Source organism: Euphorbia lathyris, chromosome 10, assembly GCF_963576675.1.
Source record: "Euphorbia lathyris chromosome 10, ddEupLath1.1, whole genome shotgun sequence".
Lineage (NCBI taxonomy): Eukaryota > Viridiplantae > Streptophyta > Magnoliopsida > Malpighiales > Euphorbiaceae > Euphorbia > Euphorbia lathyris.
In genome coordinates, this window is record NC_088919.1 from 57,248,394 (window position 1) to 57,269,343 (window position 20,950).

The 20,950-nt window shown below is 31.8% G+C and overlaps 1 protein-coding gene across 1 annotated transcript; it reads left to right on the plus strand.

Moving 5' to 3' along the window:
* The first annotated feature begins 1,207 nt into the window (after positions 1-1,207).
* LOC136208169 (iridoid oxidase-like) lies at positions 1,208-11,621 on the plus strand. The gene is made up of 2 exons (XM_065998982.1): positions 1,208-2,113; positions 10,998-11,621. Exons 1-2 carry the CDS (start codon positions 1,208-1,210, stop codon positions 11,619-11,621), a joined length of 1,530 nt encoding a protein of 509 aa, XP_065855054.1.
* Positions 11,622-20,950: the final 9,329 nt, after the last annotated feature.

The window sequence follows — 20,950 nt, forward strand, 5'->3', positions numbered from 1 at the left end:
TTTTAACTTAATCAGACTAGGGTTAGGAATCGAAACACTATAAATACCCCCTATGCAATATTTGACCAACACAAATAGTAAGAAGAAAATTCTTCTGACCCCCACTCAACTAATTGCCAATCTTGTCTATTCGTTTCTTTGATATTGTGTTGATTCCGTCAGAGGAAACATATTTTGGTTGCTATTTATTGGTTGATAAATATGTGTTTCTTTTGGGTTGTTCATGTTCGTGTTAGATGGTTGATAATTTACGTGGGTCTTTGTTTGCAACAGTAGATAGTTCGTCAATCAAATAATCTATTTTATATGAAATAAAGATTAATAGATTTTGGAAAAGTGAAATCGATAAAAACTTTTATATTTCCGTTGCGTCTACATTTATCTATTTTATATGAAATAAAGATTAATAGATCATAATTTCCCTTTTCTCTTTCCTAGATGTTATCTCTCATTCAATTTGATCTTTAATTCTTATGAAAATCTAAGTTTTTGTGAACATCTTAGTTTTTCTAAGGTTAATTACAAATAAATAAATGTTTTGTGGTTTTACAGATTTAAAAATAGATATCTACGGTATTTTTTTTTATTATAAATGCAATTCTGTGGTTTGTAAAATTTTCATTTTTTTACTAATCTTGTCAAATTTGATCGATAACAACCTCAAAATGAAAATTTTCAAAAATTAAAGTTGTTTAGTATCATATTTACTGTTGAACCACATTTTCAATTTTTTGAAATCATCATTTTGGAGTTCTCTCTCTAAACATTAACTTTCACTCTCATATAAAACATCTATCTCAAACCTAAAAAATTGAAGAATTAAAGTTGTTTAAAATATTATTTAACTTTTGAAAATTTTCATTTTAAAGTTTTTATCGGTCAAATTTGATAAAGTTAATAAAAAATGATTTTTTTTTTTTTTTGCAAACCAGATGATTGTGTTTGTAAGGAAAAATACCATTGGTATCAATATGTAAATCCGATGAAACAAATTTAGGCTGTTTCTTATTTTCAAAAACTCAATCTGATTTGTCACACTGTTATATTTTAATTAAAAAATTAAATTGCATGCCCCACCAACCAATCAAATTGCATGATTTTGTCATTTCATGACATAAACTACTAAAAAAAGCCCCTACGCTCCACTATAAAAAAATCAACACTACTTCCATACACTCTTTAATTAAATTATCAAACACAATAGGTTATGGATTACGAAGTTGGGGGATTAATATTTGCTATACTTTTATCCATATGGCTTCTGCTGATTCGTCGCGATACCCGCATCCCAAGGGAAGACCAACCCGGGCTACCGCCCGGGCCGAAATGGTGGCAAGTCATACGAACCATGTGGCAACTCGGGTTTTCCCCGCACGAATCATTCGCCGCACTTCGTCGAACCCACGGTCCGATCATGACACTTTGGCTCGGAACCATGTGCACCGTAGTCATCTCATCGGAACAAACGGCTCGTGAAATGTTCAAGAACCACGACGCCGTTTTAGCCGGAAGAAAAATCTACGAGTCAATGAAAGGAGATTACGGGAACGAAGGGTCGATCATCACGGCCCAATACGGGCCGCATTGGCGAATGATGAGACGATTATGTAGCCAGGAATTCTTCGTCACACGTAGGCTGGATGCTACGCGTGACGTTCGGAGTAGATGTGTTGAGAATATGGTGAAGTTTATTAAAGAAGAAAGTGGTGACGGATGTTCCATAGATGTGGGAAGATTTATTTTCTTGATGAATTTTAATCTTATAGGGAATTTGTTGTTTTCTAAAGATTTACTTGACCCGAAATCGGAAAGGGGTGCGGAGTTTTTTTTTCATGCGGGAAAAGTGATGGAGATAGCGGGGAGGCCGAATATTGCGGATTATTTTCCGGTTTTTCGACGGATTGACCCGCAAGGAATTCGACGGTGTACTCAATTTCATGTCGAGAGAGCGTTTGAGATTGCCGGAGAGTTTATTAAAGAGAGAATGGAGATGTTGGAAAGTAGTAGTGAAGAGAAAAGGAAGGATTTTTTGGATGTTCTTTTGGAGTTTCGTGGGGATGGTGTGGAAGAGCCATCTACGTTTTCTTCAAGGACTGTTAACGTAATTGTCTTTGTAAGTATATATTTCAATTTATTTATTTATTATTATTATTATTATTATTATTATTATTATTATTATTATTTTCATTACTTGCTAGTACTAGTATTAGTAGATTAAATAGGTGAAAACAAAACTTTCTAAATGGAGAAAAATCTAGCTCATCGTTTTGATCTAATTCAAGTTTACTATTTTTATTGACAAATTTCTTGATAATGGGCAAAATTTAAAATTGAGCTAGGTAAAAATAATAACTTAAAATATTACATTCTAAATTAAAAATATTAATAGTATTTTTTTATGACAAAACGTCATTTTTTTTATTTAAAAAAGAAGATCTTATAAATTTCAAGAGGTAATTACATATTATATTAGTTAGTCTGTGTGTTTTCAGAATCGGTTTTGTTGTCCAACACTTTAATTACTATGTTAAAGTCAATGATCAAATAAAATTTAAAAAGGTAAATAATTATAAAGTCCTTATGTTTTTGCTTAACATACTAGTAGATCCATCCTATTATTATAAGGTCCTTAAGTTTTATTTTAATCAACTCTTTAGTCCTTCCATGTGTTTTTGTAGATGAAAGTCCAAATTGCCCCTAGTTATTTACATAAAAAAAACTTATTTTTTAATTTCAAATTTAATCGAAATAGTTTTAATAAAGTTTATGAAGTATATATATACCGAAATTTATGTAATTGTATATACTAATCATTAAAAATGTATTTTTATTTCTTAAATTTTTATTTTTTTAATATAATATCTTTAAACTAGCATTAAATATTAATAAAAAATTTAAAAAAATCATATTTTTTTTCATTTATAAAATTTATTAGAGATAAATAAAGATTACTTTTTACAATTTATATAGTTTTGCTCTTATTTTGATAATTTTTGAAATATTTTTCATTCATTTTTTTAGTCAATAAAATTTAGACTACTAAATTAAATTTCTATAATTATATAAAATTTAATAAATTAATTACTCAATATTGTAGAGATTATGCAGGAAAAAAAAATTGTAGAGACTATGTAGGAAAAAAGGAGAAAAAAAAATAAAATAGGAAAAATAGATGTTTTATTATTAAAATATAGAATAAAGGGTAATTTTGGTATTTTAAAATTTATTTGGTATAGTTTGACCATTGACTCAAACATAAGGACTAAAGAGTTGATGAAACTAAAAACTAAGGGACTATATAATTATTTCTAAAAACAGAGGGACTAACTAGTGTATTAAGTAAAAACTCAAGAACTTTATAATTATTTACCCAATTTAAAATAGCAAAAATTACCTTAACCCTATTTTTAACTATAAAACATATATTTTTCTTATTTTATGCTTTTTTATCAAATAATATCTTATTTGATTTTTTTAAGTAATTCTAATGTTTCCAATATTAAATAATTAATTTATTAATTATTTTTATTAACTTATTGTTTTATTAAAAAAAAATAAATGAAAAGCATTTAAAATTTAATTGTAAGAATACTAGAGGTGCAAGAGTAGGAATTTTCAGTTCCATTAAGAAAATTTTAGAGTTTTTTTACATAAGCATCACAAATGATAATAATATTTTGTTTTTAATCAAATTATTAATATTTATTTGTATTATATAGGTTCATTTTTATTTTAGAAATGTCATAAAATAAAAGATAATTACTTTCTTTTAACTTTTTTAAAAATAAGATTTGATATAACTATAATTTTTTTTACAGAATGTTTCATGTGTAATTTCCTCAAAATTTTATAATGAGGAAATTACATTAAAAATCAAGTTTCAATTTAATTTTACAGTTAACTCATCTCTCTATTTTTATTTTATCATCACTTAAAGTTTTTTAATAAATGTATCAGAAATTCATTTTTTTATTTTAATTTTGTCAAGTAGCAGTTACTGGTTTTTTGAGAAAACAGTTACTGATTTTAAAACCAATGAAAAAAACTATGAATTTATCATTTTACGCCAATAAATTGATGAATTTGACAAAGTTGGAATTTTTTTTTCTATGCAAGAGACACTTGTAATATTTTAACTAATACTTTTTTTTTTTGGTAGAAATTTTAACTAATACTTAACACTTATGTAACTAACCCTTTTATAATCTCCCTAATCAATTGTAGATTTTTCATGGGCCTGTTGGCCCATTCAATATCTGTTCTAGCTCAATTTTTATGGGCTAAGTTTCGATATACATATTGAACATTTAGTCCAAAAAGAAGCCTGCATATAAATATGTTGGGGTTTGTAATCTATATCTATCTATAATATAAAACAGTAACGATGAACCTGAGGTATCGGTTCCTCCTTTTTTACTGATAAAAAATATAATATAAAATATAATATATTAACTTTAGTTATATTATTATATTTATTTATAAAAAGATTATTTTATACGTACTATATCTAAGAGTTCTACAGAATTTAAACTAATCCCTAAAATCTCTCTAATTCTCTGCATATCTATATATAATCTATATATAATATAAAACAGTAACGATGGAGCTGAGGTGTCACTTCCTCCTTTTTTACTGATAAAAAATATAATATAAAATATAATATATTAACTTTAGTTATATTATTATATTTATTTATAAAAAGATTATTTTATACATACTATATCTAAGAGTTCTACAGAATTTAAACTAATCCCTAAAATCTCTCTAATTCTCTGCATATCTATATATAATATAAAACAGTAACGATGGAGTTGAGGTGTCACTTCCTCCTTTTTTACTGATAAAAAATATAATATAAAATATAATATATTAACTTTAGTTATATTATTATATTTATTTATAAAAAGATTATTTTATCCATACTATATCTAAGAGTTCTACTGAATTTAAATTAATCCTTAAAATCTCTCTAATTCTCTGCATATCTATATCTAAAAGTTCTACACAATTTAAATTAATCTCTAAAATCTCTTTAATTCTCTATATATCTATATCTAATATAAAACAGTAACGATGGAGCTGAGGTGTCACTTCCTCCTTTTTTACTGATAAAAAATATAATAAAAAATATAATATATTAACTTTAGTTATATTATTATATTTATTTATAAAAAGATTAAATAAAGATATTCATGTAATTTACCTCTTTGCTCCCATATTTAATTTATGTAGCACCTTTATATCATTAATTGTAATTATTAAATAATATTTTTGATAATATTTATATATTAAGATGAATCCGTGCATCGCACGGGTCAAAAACTAGTTTGTTTTAAAATCTCAACCTTGTTCGGCTGTCCTTATTTTTTTTATAGGATAAGGACCAAATTTGCCCCTAACGTTTTAAGGGAAGTATATGTTTAGTCTTAACATATAAAATAGTACAAACGTTTTCAAACAAGACAAAATTTTCACACGTTACCAAAAATTAGAAAAACTGGGTTGACTAGTATTTAAGGATGAAGAGGAATCTTGGGAAACAGTAAAGAGTGGTAAGCGCAAAGACAAAAAGGAGGGAAATGGAACAACAACTCGTGTCAAACGGGTCAGTAAAGTCCCAAACCGTTTTAAATGAATGTTTTATATTGGAATTGTAGAGGCATCCATAACCTGGATACACAGAGACACCTTACTCATTTATGTAAATTACATAAGCCTGATATTTTATGCCTTGCGGAGCCAATGGTCAACTTTGGTGTGATTCACGGGTCATTTTGGAATGGTTTGGATATGCATTGGGTAGGAACTAACTAGAAGGATCCTCCTTCCATTTGGGTTCTGGTTACCTCCAGATTACGTAGCTCGACTACTATGCTTTTGTCAGAAGAACAGTTTGTTTTACTAAATGTGCAAATCAGGGGAAGCTCTAATTATGTTGGTCTGGTTTATGGGAGCGTTTGGGCAAACAGAAGGATTGCAATGTATCAGGGTCTAGCAGAATTGAGAAACCGATTGTCTGGTCCATGGGTACTGCTAGGGGATTTCAACGCTATTCTTGGCTCGCACGAAAAAACGGGGAGATCTCCGGCCTCTAGTCCGTGTCGTGACTTTCGTAATTTTATGGAAGATGGCTCTCTAATTGATATAAATTCGCAGGGGCTGTTCTTTACTTGGTGCAATGGTAGGCAAGGTTCAGTAAGGGTTGAAAGTCGCCTTGACAGGGTATTGGTTTCCTCGAAATTTTCTGACTTCTGGGACTCTTTTGGAAGCACTGCGCTCTCCAGACATCATTCTGATCACAGTCCGCTCATCCTCCGCTGTGCTACCCGCCACATGATGCCCGATCGCTTCCGCTTTCAGACAATGTGGATAACACATCCCAACCTGCGGGAGACGATAACTAAATTCTGGAATGAAATTGATATAAGACTTCCACCTATGCAACGGTTCTGTACTAAACTGCGGCTACTGCGTCCTATCCTCCGGAATTGGAATGCGCAAGTTTTTGGGAACTTGGATGTTAATATCGACACCGCCGATAGGGCGCTATCCCAAGCTCAGGCGGATATTGCGCATCATGGCTTCTCAGAAGAGCTGAAAGAGCAAGAGCTCAAGGCACACTCAGAACTTGACACGGCTTTACATAGGAAGGAGATCTTCCTGCGTGACAAGAGCAGAATTCGCTGGCTAAAGGATGGGGATCGTAACAGTGCTTTTTTCCATAGAGTGGATAATATCAGGAAAGCGAACCCGGGCATCTCTGTTCTACGCATCAACGATCAGCTGGTAACAGATCAGATACAGATAAACTCGCACATTGCGGATTTTTACACAGACCTATTTCGATCGAACACGGGTTTGAGGGAGAATGACAGGCTAATTGCGGATATTATTCCACGGCTGGTTACCGATTCAGATAACACTTTCTTAACAACATGCCCGGATATTATGGAAGTGCGCAAATCCGTCTTTGATATGGATAAAGGGAGCACGTCGGGGCCGGACGGGTTCACTGGTGCTTTTTATCAGACTTTCTGGGACGTCGTGGGGCCAGAAGTCTACGAGCTAGTTCATAGTTTCTTTAGCTCGGGGAAAGTCCTCTCAGGTATGAATTCGAGCCTCATGGTTCTGTTGCCAAAAGTTGATAATGCCTTGTCTATTGAACAATACAGGCCAATAGCCATGAGCAATTTCTGCTATAAAATTATCACAAAGATTCTGGCTGATAGGCTCGCGGTAATTGCTTCCAAAGTAGTATCAAATAACCAGTTTGGGTTTATATCGGGCCGGAGCATACATCAGTGCATGGCTATAGCTTCTGAGGGCACCAACATGCTTAGAAAACGCTGCTTTGGGGGTAATATGGCGCTCAAAATCGACATCAGAAAGGCCTTTGACACCTTGGATTGGAACTTTTTATTGGCTGTCCTGGATGCTTTTGGTTTCTCGTTTCTAACAGGCTCTACAGTCACTGGATACATCAATTGCTCAAGAGGGGTCAGACAGGGAGACCCTTTGTCTCCGATCCTATTTGGCCTTGCGGAAGATTTTTTGAGCCGACTACTTCTGAGGCTAGGGGTCACCGGGGCTCTAGTTCCTATGGATTACACAAGAAATACTCATTTCCCAACGCACTTGCTATACGCCGATGATGTATTATTGTTCTGTAAAGCCACGGTCAGAAACATTAAAGCCATCAGGGATGCATTCTCGGATTATGGGGCTCTCTCGGGTCAGGAGGTCAACTGGAACAAGTCAGAAATCTTCTTGGGTGAATCCATTTCAGCGCAAAGGGCTAATCGATTGGCGAGCACTATTGGAATCCGGCAAGGGCAGCTGCCTTTCAGATACCTCGGGATTCCTCTGTTCTATGGTTTACCGCGCAGACAGCACCTGCAAGGGTTAATGGACAAAATCCTTTCACAATTCACACGTTGGAAGGGTAGTTGTTTATCTATGGGCGGAAGAGTGGCACTCATTAACTCAATAATTATTGGAAGCTTTATACACTCCTTCATCATTTACAAATGGCCTGTTAAGCTACTTCGCCACATGAATCGCTGCATGCGGAACTTTATTTGGACAGGCTCAATTGACACCAAGAAACTAATAACTGTTTCTTGGAAGGACTGCTGTAAACCAGTAAGCGCAGGAGGGCTCGGTATTAAGGACTTGAGTGACATGAACATGGCAATGCTCGGGAAAACTGCTTGGGGCATTCTACAAGGGGAGTCTTTCGGTTTCTCTCTTCTTCACGCAAGATTTATTAATCGCGCAGGGCTTCCGCGGTTAGTGGTCGTCAACTCGACAGTTTGGGGTTCTGTAAGGCTAGTTTATGAGCTAATCCGCAGACACTGTATATGGTGGATGGGGAGGAGATCGCAACTCAGTTTCTGGAACGGGGACTGGATAAAGCCATCGGTTGCTGATCAGGCAGGATTGGACAGGCGAGCTCGTAATACCCGCTACGATTTAGTCGATGATTTCCTTAACGACACGGGCTGACACGATTTGCCTCCAATTTCATATGAAATCCTAACACGGATTAAGGAGATTAAGAAAGGGGAAGAGGATGTGGATGTCTGCATCTGGCATCCTAGCACCATTGGACTATTCTCCGCCAAGCTCTTTTATGCCTGGATGAGAAACGACCCGGAGACACAAGATTGGTGCCGTTTTATATGGCGTACATATATTCCACCATCCCACTCAGGCACATGCTGGAAAGAATTCTTGGGAAAGCTTCCAACACATGACCGTTTACGGAAGCGTGGCTGTATAGTTGTATCTCGGTGTAGCTTTTGTGCTGCAGCAGAAGAGAGTGCGGATCACCTCTTCGTGTCCTGCCCGTTCTCTAGGCAGGTCTGGATTGCAGTTGGATCTCTGTTTGGGAGAAGCATCGACACGACATCCTCAGTGAAAGGGCTGATTCTAGAGGCGTTAAAGCAGAAATTCAGTCCTCAGGTAACGGCTTTGTGGTCAGCCGCAATAGTGAATGTGGTTTGGGTTCTGTGGTCTACCAGAAACAGGATAATTTTTGAAGAGGACAAGCCATGCATCTCGCTCACTCTGCGCCGAATCTGGAGCCTTATTCGTGAATCAGGCGGTCTGGATACCGGGGCAATGTGGAACGCCACCGTTGAACTACAGATAATAAACGAACTTGGCTTATCTCAGCGTTTACATCGTGCCCCTCGAGTCATTCGGGTGAGATGGCAACCACCGCCTACGGGGTGGATCAAGGTGAACACCGACGCCTCAGTCACAGGGACATCGGCGGGTTGTGGCGGCATATACAGATCGCAGCATGGCCAGTTCGTTGGAGCCTTCGCCTACCCGACTGAGCATACGAACGCCTTCCCTGCAGAGCTTTCAGCTGCAATTTATGCCATCAGCAGTGCTTTTGAAAGAGGTTGGCTAAATATATGGGTGGAAAGCGATTCGCTTCATATGATCCGTTTACTTAAAACGCATGACCATCAGGTTCCGTGGACCCTGCGCTAGGATTGGCACAAATGTCTTAGGCAACTCGATCAAATGTCCGTTGTCGCCACGCATATTTACAGAGAAGGCAATCAGGTTGCTGACTCTCTCGCCAACTTTGGTCGAACGGCTACCGGTATGACGTGGTGGGATAGCATACCTATGTTTTGCACATCGGCTTATCTTTGTAATCTAGGTGGGTGGGCGAATTACCGCTTTGCTTAGCCAGACTCTTTTTTGTTTGATCTTCTTGTAACCTTTTCTTTCTTCTTTAATAAATTCGGCGCAGGGTTCAGGCTTACGAGTGGGGGTGCCAACCTCGTTGGGATGTCCGCTCTTTGCCTCTTCTGTTTGCCAATCTTCAATTAAAAAAACTCTCACTTCAGACTTTCCAAATATCAATTATATCTAAGATATTTAGTGTATTACTAATAAAATTACAAAATTTCTATTAAAATACTAAAAACTAAATTTGACACATAAAAGTTAATCACAATTTTTTTTGTCAAATTGTTTAAAATATTTACTGTGTTATTAATATAGTTACAAGAAAAACCAATAAAAAATGTACAAAACTACTTCAATTTTTCGACAAACTTGTTTGGAAGGTTCGATGTGACAGTTAAATAACAATCAAACCACTTTTTTTTTCAAAATTTTAATAGCACATGACTAAAATTGATCTTACTTGAAAACGTTAGGAAACGTTAGGGTTAAATTTGGTAGATACCAAAATGACCTCAATATTTTTGAAAAAGTACCAATTTAGCCTTAATGTTTGTGAAATGTACCAATTTTTCTATGAGTAATGGAACTTGGATCTAAATTTTGGTACCATTTTATAAACATTAATGTTTATCAAGTTACATTATTTTGGGTTAAATTGACACAAAATAACAAATATTTAGATTAAAATAGTGCTATTTTACGTTAGGCTTAAATTATACTTCCCAAAAATCTTAAAATCATTTTAGTACCTGATCATCTCAATTTTTTTATTATATATTTTTTATTTAACATTATATATTGCATTTTATTAAATTAATTAATTAAAAATTCATTTTGCTGCATTCTTATTATTCATAATCATAATTTATCTTTTAATACAAATATATTAGTTGGGAGCTGAGTTTGAGAATCAGTTCTTTTACCTTGCTCAGCTCGATCCAAATTTGATATAAATATAGTCTCGACAGGACTAAACTTGAAAAAAAAGTAAATAAATGTCAAGCTTGTTTTTTTTTTCAAGTACCAGTTTCACAATACATGAAAATACACGTTTTTTTTTGGATTTTACCCTAAATATATTAATCGGCCAGCTGGACTGGGTTTTAGAATCAATTCCTTTACCTTACCGGTTCGGTTGTCCAATTCAATCCGAACCTAATATAAATATAATCCCGACAGGACTAAACTTGAACAAAGTAAATAAATATCAAACCCGATTAGACTCGATCCAGCCCGGCCCTAGTCCATGGCTTTTCTAGACTGATATCTTCCTTCATTGATCACAGGAAATGTTCACAGCAGGAACAGACACAACAACAAGCACACTAGAATGGGCAATGGCTGAACTTCTCCACAACCCAACTCTCCTAACCAAAGCACAATCAGAAATCAGAACCAAAATAGGCCCCAAAAAAACCCTCCAAGAGCATCACATTGAACATCTCCCATACTTAAAAGCAGTCATAAAAGAAACACTCAGACTCCATCCACCACTCCCATTTCTAGTCCCACACATGGCCATAAACCCTTGCAAAATGCTTGGCTATTCCATCCCCAAAGACACACAAATTCTAGTCAATGTTTGGGCCATTGGGAGAGACTCTCAAAATTGGGAAAACCCTTTGGTTTTCAGGCCAGAAAGATTTTTAGACCTAAATGTGGATTTTAAGGGGAAGGATTTTGAGTTTATACCATTTGGTTCTGGGAGGAGGATTTGCCCGGCTTTGCCTCTTGCTTCTCGTTTGCTTCCGTTGGCTTTAGGTTCGCTTTTGTATTACTTTGATTGGGGGTTGGGAGATGGGGTTAGGGCTGAAGATATGGACATGGGTGAAAGAATGGGGATTACACTTAGGAAATGTGTTCCTTTGAAAGCTATTCCTGTGGCTTACATGTTTGATGAGGAAAACTAGTGTTGATGTTCAGTGACGGATACAGGATTCAGTGTTACGGAGGGTTTGTGGTGATTTCTCGTGATTTGTGCATACTAAATTGATATAATTTAGATGTTTTTATATAAAAGAATTAAAGATCCGTGTATGGTTTTTATAGAATTTTCGATGTTTTCCAATGACCAGTGAGTGCTCAAGCCTACTAACTCCCCTTGGATCCGTCCTTATGTTGAATGTATTGGTGATGTAAATTTTACGTTTTGTTTGTTTTTGGCGATGTTTGGCAAATAGCTGTTAGTTGTTAGTTGATTACCTTTTTGGTTAGCTGATTGATTGTGTAAATTTGTTTGGTAAAACAGAGTTTATTGTTAATAGTTGTTTGTGTAAAATGATAAATAAAGACATGGTAAGCCTTTATTTGGGGTTAAAAAGTAGTAATTAAGGGTAAAAATGTCATTAAAAAGAGATGGAGCAATAAAATAATTGAAAAAACTCCTAAAACCAGCTTTAGTCCCACACTTCGGAAATAAAGATATGGATATGTCCGAAAGAACGGGGATAACACTTCGGAAATATGTACCTTTGAAAGCTATTCCTGTTCCTTACATGTTTGAAGAGGGTTTGTGGTGGTCTCTCATGATTTATATGGATGCTACATTGATATTTATGGATTCATACAATTTTCGATGACTAGTGAATGTATTATGATGTACAGTTTACTGTTTGTTTGTTTTTAACTAAGTAATTGTAAAAATTTGTCTTATTGAATACTAACTAATGTAAAATTATAGGACAAGATATGAATTTAGTATTATGGTGATGAGTTTTTTTTTTCTATATGTAATTTCATGCTCTAGCCACCTCTAATTTCCAGCGTTTTGATAACCTAATAGGATTTGAAATTGCACATATTATGTTAAGAAAAAAACTCATCTTCACGGGTCTTGAAATTGCATTGTATTATATGTGGATGCTAAATCTTCTCCTCAATAACCATAAGGATAAATTTGTAACTTATCCCTAGAATTATTATTGATAAATACTATTTATACTTGGAAAGTAATGTACCATTGATCGATGTTAAGGGTGATAATTTCGAGTTATCGTGTCAAAATCGTGTTATGTTATTTTTATCTATATGTTCTATATGATTATATGTGTTAAATGTGACAGTGCTAATCAGAAAGCTATATGGTAGAGGTAAAATTGATCTCGTTTGAAAATATTAAGAGTGAAATTTTACCATTTGTACATGAAAGTAAATTTATACTTCCCAAAAGCAATAGGAAAAATTTGAATCTTATCCTTATTTATTCATATGTTGTGTTTCGTATAAACCTATCGATGAGTCTATTGGCCTCCCTGATTTGTCCAAATCTATTTTTATGGGCTGGGTTTGGATATTTATATTTGATATTTGGTTTGACTGACCTAGGTTTATTCATGTACACAAAATGAATCGAGTTTGAAATTTATCTCAAATATTTAAGGGTAAATTACATAATAGTCAAGATTAACAAATTATTTACAATTGTCTCAAACTCTTAAACAAATTTATTTAAATGTCAAATTTGGTGGTTTTTATAAAACTGTTTTTATTTTCTGCAACTAATTAACTGAAAATTTGATAAAAACAAAAATAAAGTTATGATATTTTGATATTTTAAGATTTAAAATCATATAATGATAAAATACATAAAAACGATTTTCATAATTGTAAATAAAAATTAAAATCTGATTTTTAATGTAATTTCTTCCATATTTAATTTGGCCCAACCCATTTATATTATATATATTCCTTTTACCTATATTTGATTTTTCTTTTAATTAGTTTGTTATTTTTATTTATTTATTTAAAATTATACTTAATATGTTTTGTTAAATTAATTAACTAAATTTTAATTTGATTCATTTTATAGTGTAATGATAATTTAATATACTACATATATTATAGTTCAGGCAGCATTGGGCATGGACAAAAATATCTATAGTGAAGCCCAATTAAAACCTGTTCGAATCTGGCCTGAGCCCAAACAATCCATTAGTAATTTTTAGGGAAAATTACACAGAAATTCATCTTTTAGAAACTATTTACAACTATGTCAAGTCATAATTTTGAAATATGTCAAACTAGTAAAATCAGTACTTTTTATTTATAGTTTGTCCGATTTCTCAGTTTGAGGTTCATCAGACATTCTTTTAGGTAGATCATCTTCCAATTAAAGTTTTTTGCATATGCTAGGACTCGAGCTTCACATCTAATTTAAACGAATTCAGACTCTTAACCAAACCTTAATTAGTATCCATTAGCAACTTTAGTTTCACTAATTAACGAGTTGAGTTTTGAGGCTTTAATAATATAATGAGAAATTTACATGGAAATTTACTTTTTAAAACTTATCTACAATTATATTAAATAATAATTTGAATTATATCAAACTGATAAATTACTATTTTTAATATATTTCAAAAATTAAAGTTTATAAATAATATATATTTTTTAATATATATTTTTTTCTAACATTAATAACTCTTAAAGTTATTAGTAAAAAAAATAACTCTTAAAATGATCATTTATTTGTAGTTTGTTATATTTCTCGGTCTGAGATTGTTAGACACTCTATAGGTGGATCCTCTCCCAATTAATTTTTTTAATACGCCTAAATTTCGAATTTAAGATCTAGATTAAGCGACTTGAGATCCTTAACCACTCAAACCAACCTTAAAATTATCATTTAACTAGTCGAAAACCCGTGCGATGCACGGGGTATGAAACTTTTACATAATTTAGATAAATAAATAAATTGACATATTTACTTTTAAATAATTTTATATCATGCTATGAAAAAAATTTATATTATGTATATATTTGAAATTAATATATATTTTTTAATGATAATTCAAATTAAATTAATTTTAAAAATAATTGACTACTTTTTTTTATAGAATTTTAACTAAAGATGAATGATTTATTTATTTTTACAAAATTCAATGATTTGTACTTTTTAGGAATTTTAATACATTTTCATATTGCAAATATTCTGTGAAACAATAATAATAAAATAGCAGATTAATTATTAAGAAATATATTAGAATATAATAAAAAACCAAAAATTGAATTAAACTATAATTAAAATTAAATATTATATTTACGATACAAAAGAATTACAATATAGGTTAAACAAAAATTGAATTAAACTACAATTAAAATTAAATATTATATCTACGACACAAAAGAATTACAATCTATGTTAAAATGGAAGCAACATCAATATATTATTCTATAAACTATTACAATCAATACTTTTCTAATGTTGCATATGAAGAAACTTTATCAATTCAATATGTTACATATAAAAAAAAATAAAATTCGTAAGAATTAGTCACAAATTCATCTTGATGATAATTATTTTGGTTGATGGAATTTCATGATCACCAAGTATTCGAATTCAATTATTCATTCTGCTACAATAACCCAATATATCTAATTGAATCAGTTTAAGATGATGATTTCTCATATTTTCATCTCGTAATATCTCATCAAGACATTCGATCAATTTGTTCTTCATTCTTTCACTATATAGAATATCAGTCATACTCGCAGATATCACTTATTTGACTTCATTAATATTTTCTAATAATTATATATTCTTAAATTTTGTAAGTAAGAAAAACAAACAAAAGAATTGAAAAAAAAAATGAAGGGACGAAAAAGATAATTAGGAGAGAACCATCTTCCTCTCGGGTTTTTTTTTTTTGAAAATAAGAGAGAATGTCGAGACATAAGCGTATAAAGAGGAGAGTGAAAATATTTTTTGCCAATTAATTAAACATTTTTTTAAACTATTTTATTTGTTTCTTAATGAAGTATTAAGTCCATAAATTAATTTTAGTTAAATAGAATTAAATCACAATTGTAACCACTCAGTATAAAAAAACACTTATAATTAATATGTGAAATTAATTATATTAATTAGAATCATTATGCTCAACATTTGAGAATTTGAAGAGATTCAAATAATAATATTTTCTTAATTAATATTTTTCAATAATTTTTCCTATGATCATATTTCATTTTCATATGTTAAAAACTCTTAAAATACTAACAATTTTGTACGAACCATAATATAATAGTTAAAAATTATATAAGCCAATGTTGCAAAAGCAATTATCTCAATATCCATAATTAATGTACATTTTTAGGACTTTAAGCATCAAAATTTATTTTTATTTACCTTGATTTTGAATTCGTATCTAGCATAATCCACATTCTTCAAGAATAAACATCTTATCAAGCGTATTAGACGCTTACAATCTCCTTGTCTAGAAAATTGGGAAAAAATAATTTCTTGATAATAATAATAATAATAATATAACATAATTTATATTGAAATAAACTTCATTGTAAGTATAATATTCCAATATCTTTTTAATATTTTATTTAATATGTCTCAAACTTCAATGAACAACCTATTTGTACCAAAATGCATAAAAATAAAAAATACAATCCATATCAATTAGCTAAACTCAAACTAAAAAAATGAGTGGATTTCAACATGTTCCGAATTAGAAAAATTAATCTAACTTCAATTAAAACTAAAAATTGAGTTCATAAAAAGCCGAAAATCTAAATTTTAGTTAGAGTTAACAATCAAAACGATAACACCTAGGAACATATACTAAAAAAGAATGTAAATATACAAAATCTTTATTTTAGTCATTTTAAAAAATAAATAAATAAAAAAGAAAACATGGATAAGGTAGCGAGAGGTATGAAATCTGGATAACGACAGAAATGAAATTTTATCTCTGAAAGATGAAACTATAACAACAATTGTTTAATAAAAATAAAACAACAGCACAATTGAGAAAGCCAAAAATTGAGTTCATATAAAGCCGAAAATCTAAATTTTAGTTAAGAGTTAGCAATCGAAACGATAACACCTAGCAACATATACTAAAAAAGAATACAAATTTATAAAATCTTTATTTTAGACATTTTGAAAAAAAAAGACAAATAAAAAAGAAAACATGGATAACGTAGCGAGAGGTATGGAACCTGGATAACGACAGAAATGGAATTTCATCTTTGAAAAATGAAACTATAACAACTATTGTTTAATAAAAAGAAAACAACAACACAATTGAGAACAAAAATAACTACAACATATGAAAAAAAATCGAATAATTACCTTGAGAAACATAAGAATTTCTTGTAATTTTTGACACTTTTGTGTTTTTCGGTTTTAGTTGTTCATGCATCTTCTATTTCTGTCAGATTTCTTCAATTGAAGCTATCAGTTTGGAAAAAAAAGACAAATAAAAAAGAAAACATGGATAAGATAGCGAGAGGTATAGAACCTGGGTAACAACAGAAATGAATCTGAAAGAGGAAACTATAACAACTATTGTTTAATAAAAATAAAACAACGACATAATTGAGAACAAAAATAACTACAACATATGAAAAAAATCGAATATTTACCTTCAGAAATATAATACTATCTATCGTGACCAATGAATATAATGGTGGAATACTATCTATCATGCTTTATATAGAAGTTTGTTTGTGACTTTTGGATTTCCTTTGCTTTGTGTTTTTTCATCTTCCCGTAACTCTTGCTTTCTTTTATTATTTTAATTAATAGGCTAGTAATTATTTAATATAGGCTTAAAGCATTATTTGGCCCCTGATCTATCCAAAATTGTGTCATTTGGTCCCTGACCTATTATTTGATCATATTTGGCCCTTGACCTATCCCATTTGGTGAAAGTCCACCCAATTTATATGAATACTTAACGGAATCGTTATCTCATTGATAAGTAACGATATTTTGACACTTGAACTTGAAACATGATATTTCTTAAAGTTTTCTTTTGCACATTATGTGGAAATAATTAATTACATTAAAAAAAGAAAAAAACAAAAAACAAATCCTAAACTAAAATCTATTAAGTTCAAGTGTCAAAATATCGTTACTTATCAATCAGATAATCATTCGGTTAAGTTTGAATGCAAATTGGGTGAAATTTCACCAAATGGAATAGGTCAAGGGCCAAATGTAACCAAATAATAGGTCAGGGGCCAAATGACATAATTTTGGATAGGTCAGGGGCCAAATAATGCTTTAAGCCTTTAATATATTATAAATATAAATTTGTTATTTTTAATTAATTAAATATTTTTAATCTGATTTTTTACTACGTTGACAACTCATCAAAAAGACCTTTTTAATCTGATTTTTTACTACGTTAACAACTCATCAAAAAGACCTCTAAAACACTTTTTCTCATTTCTCTCTGCTTCCATAATTATATATAGTATAGATTTTATAAATTTTGAGAATCTTGTAGAATTGTTACAAGCTAACAATGACCCAATTTTGTACGATAATGCTGGAATTTCCAGTTCCACAAATTAATGAGGTTCTGAGGATTAGAACTCTCGACCGTTTGGTCGAAGAGCTTTTGATACCATATCATGGAATCAATCAAACTAAAAACTCAAACTTAAAGTTAAGGTACAATTATAACTTTTATATTAATCTATGACAGACACTGGTCGATTGTAGCTTTTGGATATGTTCCAGTAACATATGACTCTATGTAATAAAGAATGATTTTTTTTTTATCTCCAGTCCACTTGTTCATGTTATCACTCATCATTAACAAATTTGAGACATGTAAGTTAAAAAAAGTTAACTCGTATTCTGTACTAAATTAAAGATACGTGTATACCCACGATAATTTTTTAAACCTTTTTTTAGGTGTGTATATGTGTGTTTGATCTATTACTGATGAGTGTTAATAGATAATAGGAAAATAAAATAGTATGCCACGTGGATCAATGAACACGCCCCATTTAGAAGAAATGATGAAGGATAAACATATTAGACACATGGACTAATCAGATGAGCACGTCATCCCAATTATTACGGCTTAAGGTTTATACATACTAAATTTGTGTGGTCCAACTAGAGAATATACTTCTATCATCGTCCTCACGTGTCTCAGATGCCAATTAGGGCACATAAAGGAATGTAATATCCCTATGACCTTGTAAATAGAAAAGAAAACCGTGTAGCTAAGGTACAATAACATCTCTAACCTTAAAATTTCAATATTCTCATATATTCATCCTTAAAACTCTGCTAACTTAGGCATCAGAGTGAGGTCGTCGAATCCCGGTTCCTCATTTGATTCATTTTCTGTCTCATCACATGGTATCCCGTCTTTAAAGCCTATTTCAAGAGATCATTCCTAAGCTTTCCCATATCAAATTGGTGCGTGGTCAATGTGGATCTTATACAACATCATGACTCATATAAAGGATACAACAACTCCTGCTAACTTTTCCCTTACTTTAACTCATGATAAAGATCCCTCTCCTTTAAATCACATACGTCTCCTCAAGAGCCTAGAATTTCGCTAAATACGAAACGGAGACCCATTCCCTTCCAAGTTTTTACTCTCGAGCTGGATCAATGTTGATTGCGTAGAGTATAAATATAGTTAGTTATGCCAACTTGTAAATGTTAGGAATAAGGTTGTAAAAAATGTTAGACGCTAATCGAAGGGATATGATTCTCGATGATTAATCAGGGATTAGTCGGGGATTAATCAGATTTGTATTTTTGTAATTCTTTTATTTGTTAACAGACAAATTATTATATAAATGAAATTAAAATATGTATTATGTAATGTAAAATTAATAATATAAAATAATTTTAATATAGAAAAATGTCTATAAGTAATATAATGTCCATAAGTAAAACAAATAAATTATAATATCCATAAGTAATATAATTTTCTGAAAATTATGAAACAATGTCTAAAGTGTTAAACACATAGAAACAAATAGAGAACATAATAATCATAATTATTTAAAAATAATAAACACAATTTGTCAAAAATCATGTGACAATGTACAAAAATGAATTATAATAAAACAATTTTTTTTTTTTGTTTTGACTCCCCTTAATTGGAATAAACGTTCAATTTTGAGCACTTAACCGAGACCTAAACGATCTAAACGATCTTGTTTTTTTGACATTGGTTATGAATATAATTGTACCACCTCGGATCCATATTATGTGTTATAGAGTGAAGATTTTTAATATAAGTTTTTAAGATATATTATTTGCCAGGTTTTTAATATAAGTTTTCAAGATATAAAAAGCGTTACAATTTAATGAATGTTATGAAAATGCGAATTATTAATAAAGATAGATATGATATATTTTAGTCTATTTTTTACAAAATTAATACAAATCAATCATTTTCTTAATATGTATGATTTGATCGAATGTCATAAATAATATGAACCGGATGAAATCATTTATTTTTTTTTTTGGTAGAAAAGGAAAAGAAAAACGAACAAAAACAAACTATCCAGGAATTAGCCTAGGGAAGCTAACCCCAATTCTATCTTCTAAGAGAAGAGGAGAGATGAAACTAGGGGAAACATGAAGGGTAGTAACGCCTAACGTCCCTTCATGGCCCGCCGTCGCCAAGCGATCAGCAACACGATTCTGCTCTCTAAAAATGTGTCTGAACTCTACGAACTCAAAGGAGGAGCAAAGCCTTTTAATAGCTTTGATGAGGTTGCGATTGTTAAGACCCATAGAATGATTCTCAGAAATCAATTTGATTGCTTCCAAATTATCAGACTCCACAGAGAGCCTCTTAACACCCAGCCTTTTAGCAAGATTGATTCCAGTAAGAATAGCCCAGAGCTCCGCAGAAAAGGAAGAACCCAACCCTAAATTCTGGGAGAACCCAAAAAGCCAGGAGCCCCCTGCATCTCTAAGCACACCTCCAGCCGTAATCTTACCGTTACTGAGGCAGGAACCATCAGTATTCAGCTTCACAACCCCCTCTCTTGGTCTGCTCCATCCCACGAGATGGATATCACAACACTGAGAGGCTCTGGCAAGGGACTCTCCTTTGAAACTATCGATAATAGAGAAAAGTTTTTTCGAGAAGAAATCAGCTAAGTTTGTCATAAAAACAGTTTTATCTCCAAAAATCTCCTCGTTTCTCCATTTCCAAACTTGGTGACAGATAATAGCAAAGAAAATGTCACCATGCTCCATGTATGGAAGCAACTTTCCTCTAACACCATCAGAGAACCAGTCGACCTCAGAATGTTCCATGAAGGAAGAGAAAATATGGTGTGGAGAATTTTCCTCCAAACCTCTTTACTATTAGAGCAATCTCTAAGAGCATGGCACAAAGTCTCAACATGGCCTCTGCATCTACTGCAAGCTCCAGAATCAGCCAAGTGCCTTCTGTGCCTATCCGAATTAGTAAGAAGCCTGCCTTAACGCCCAGCCACAGGAAACTCCTAA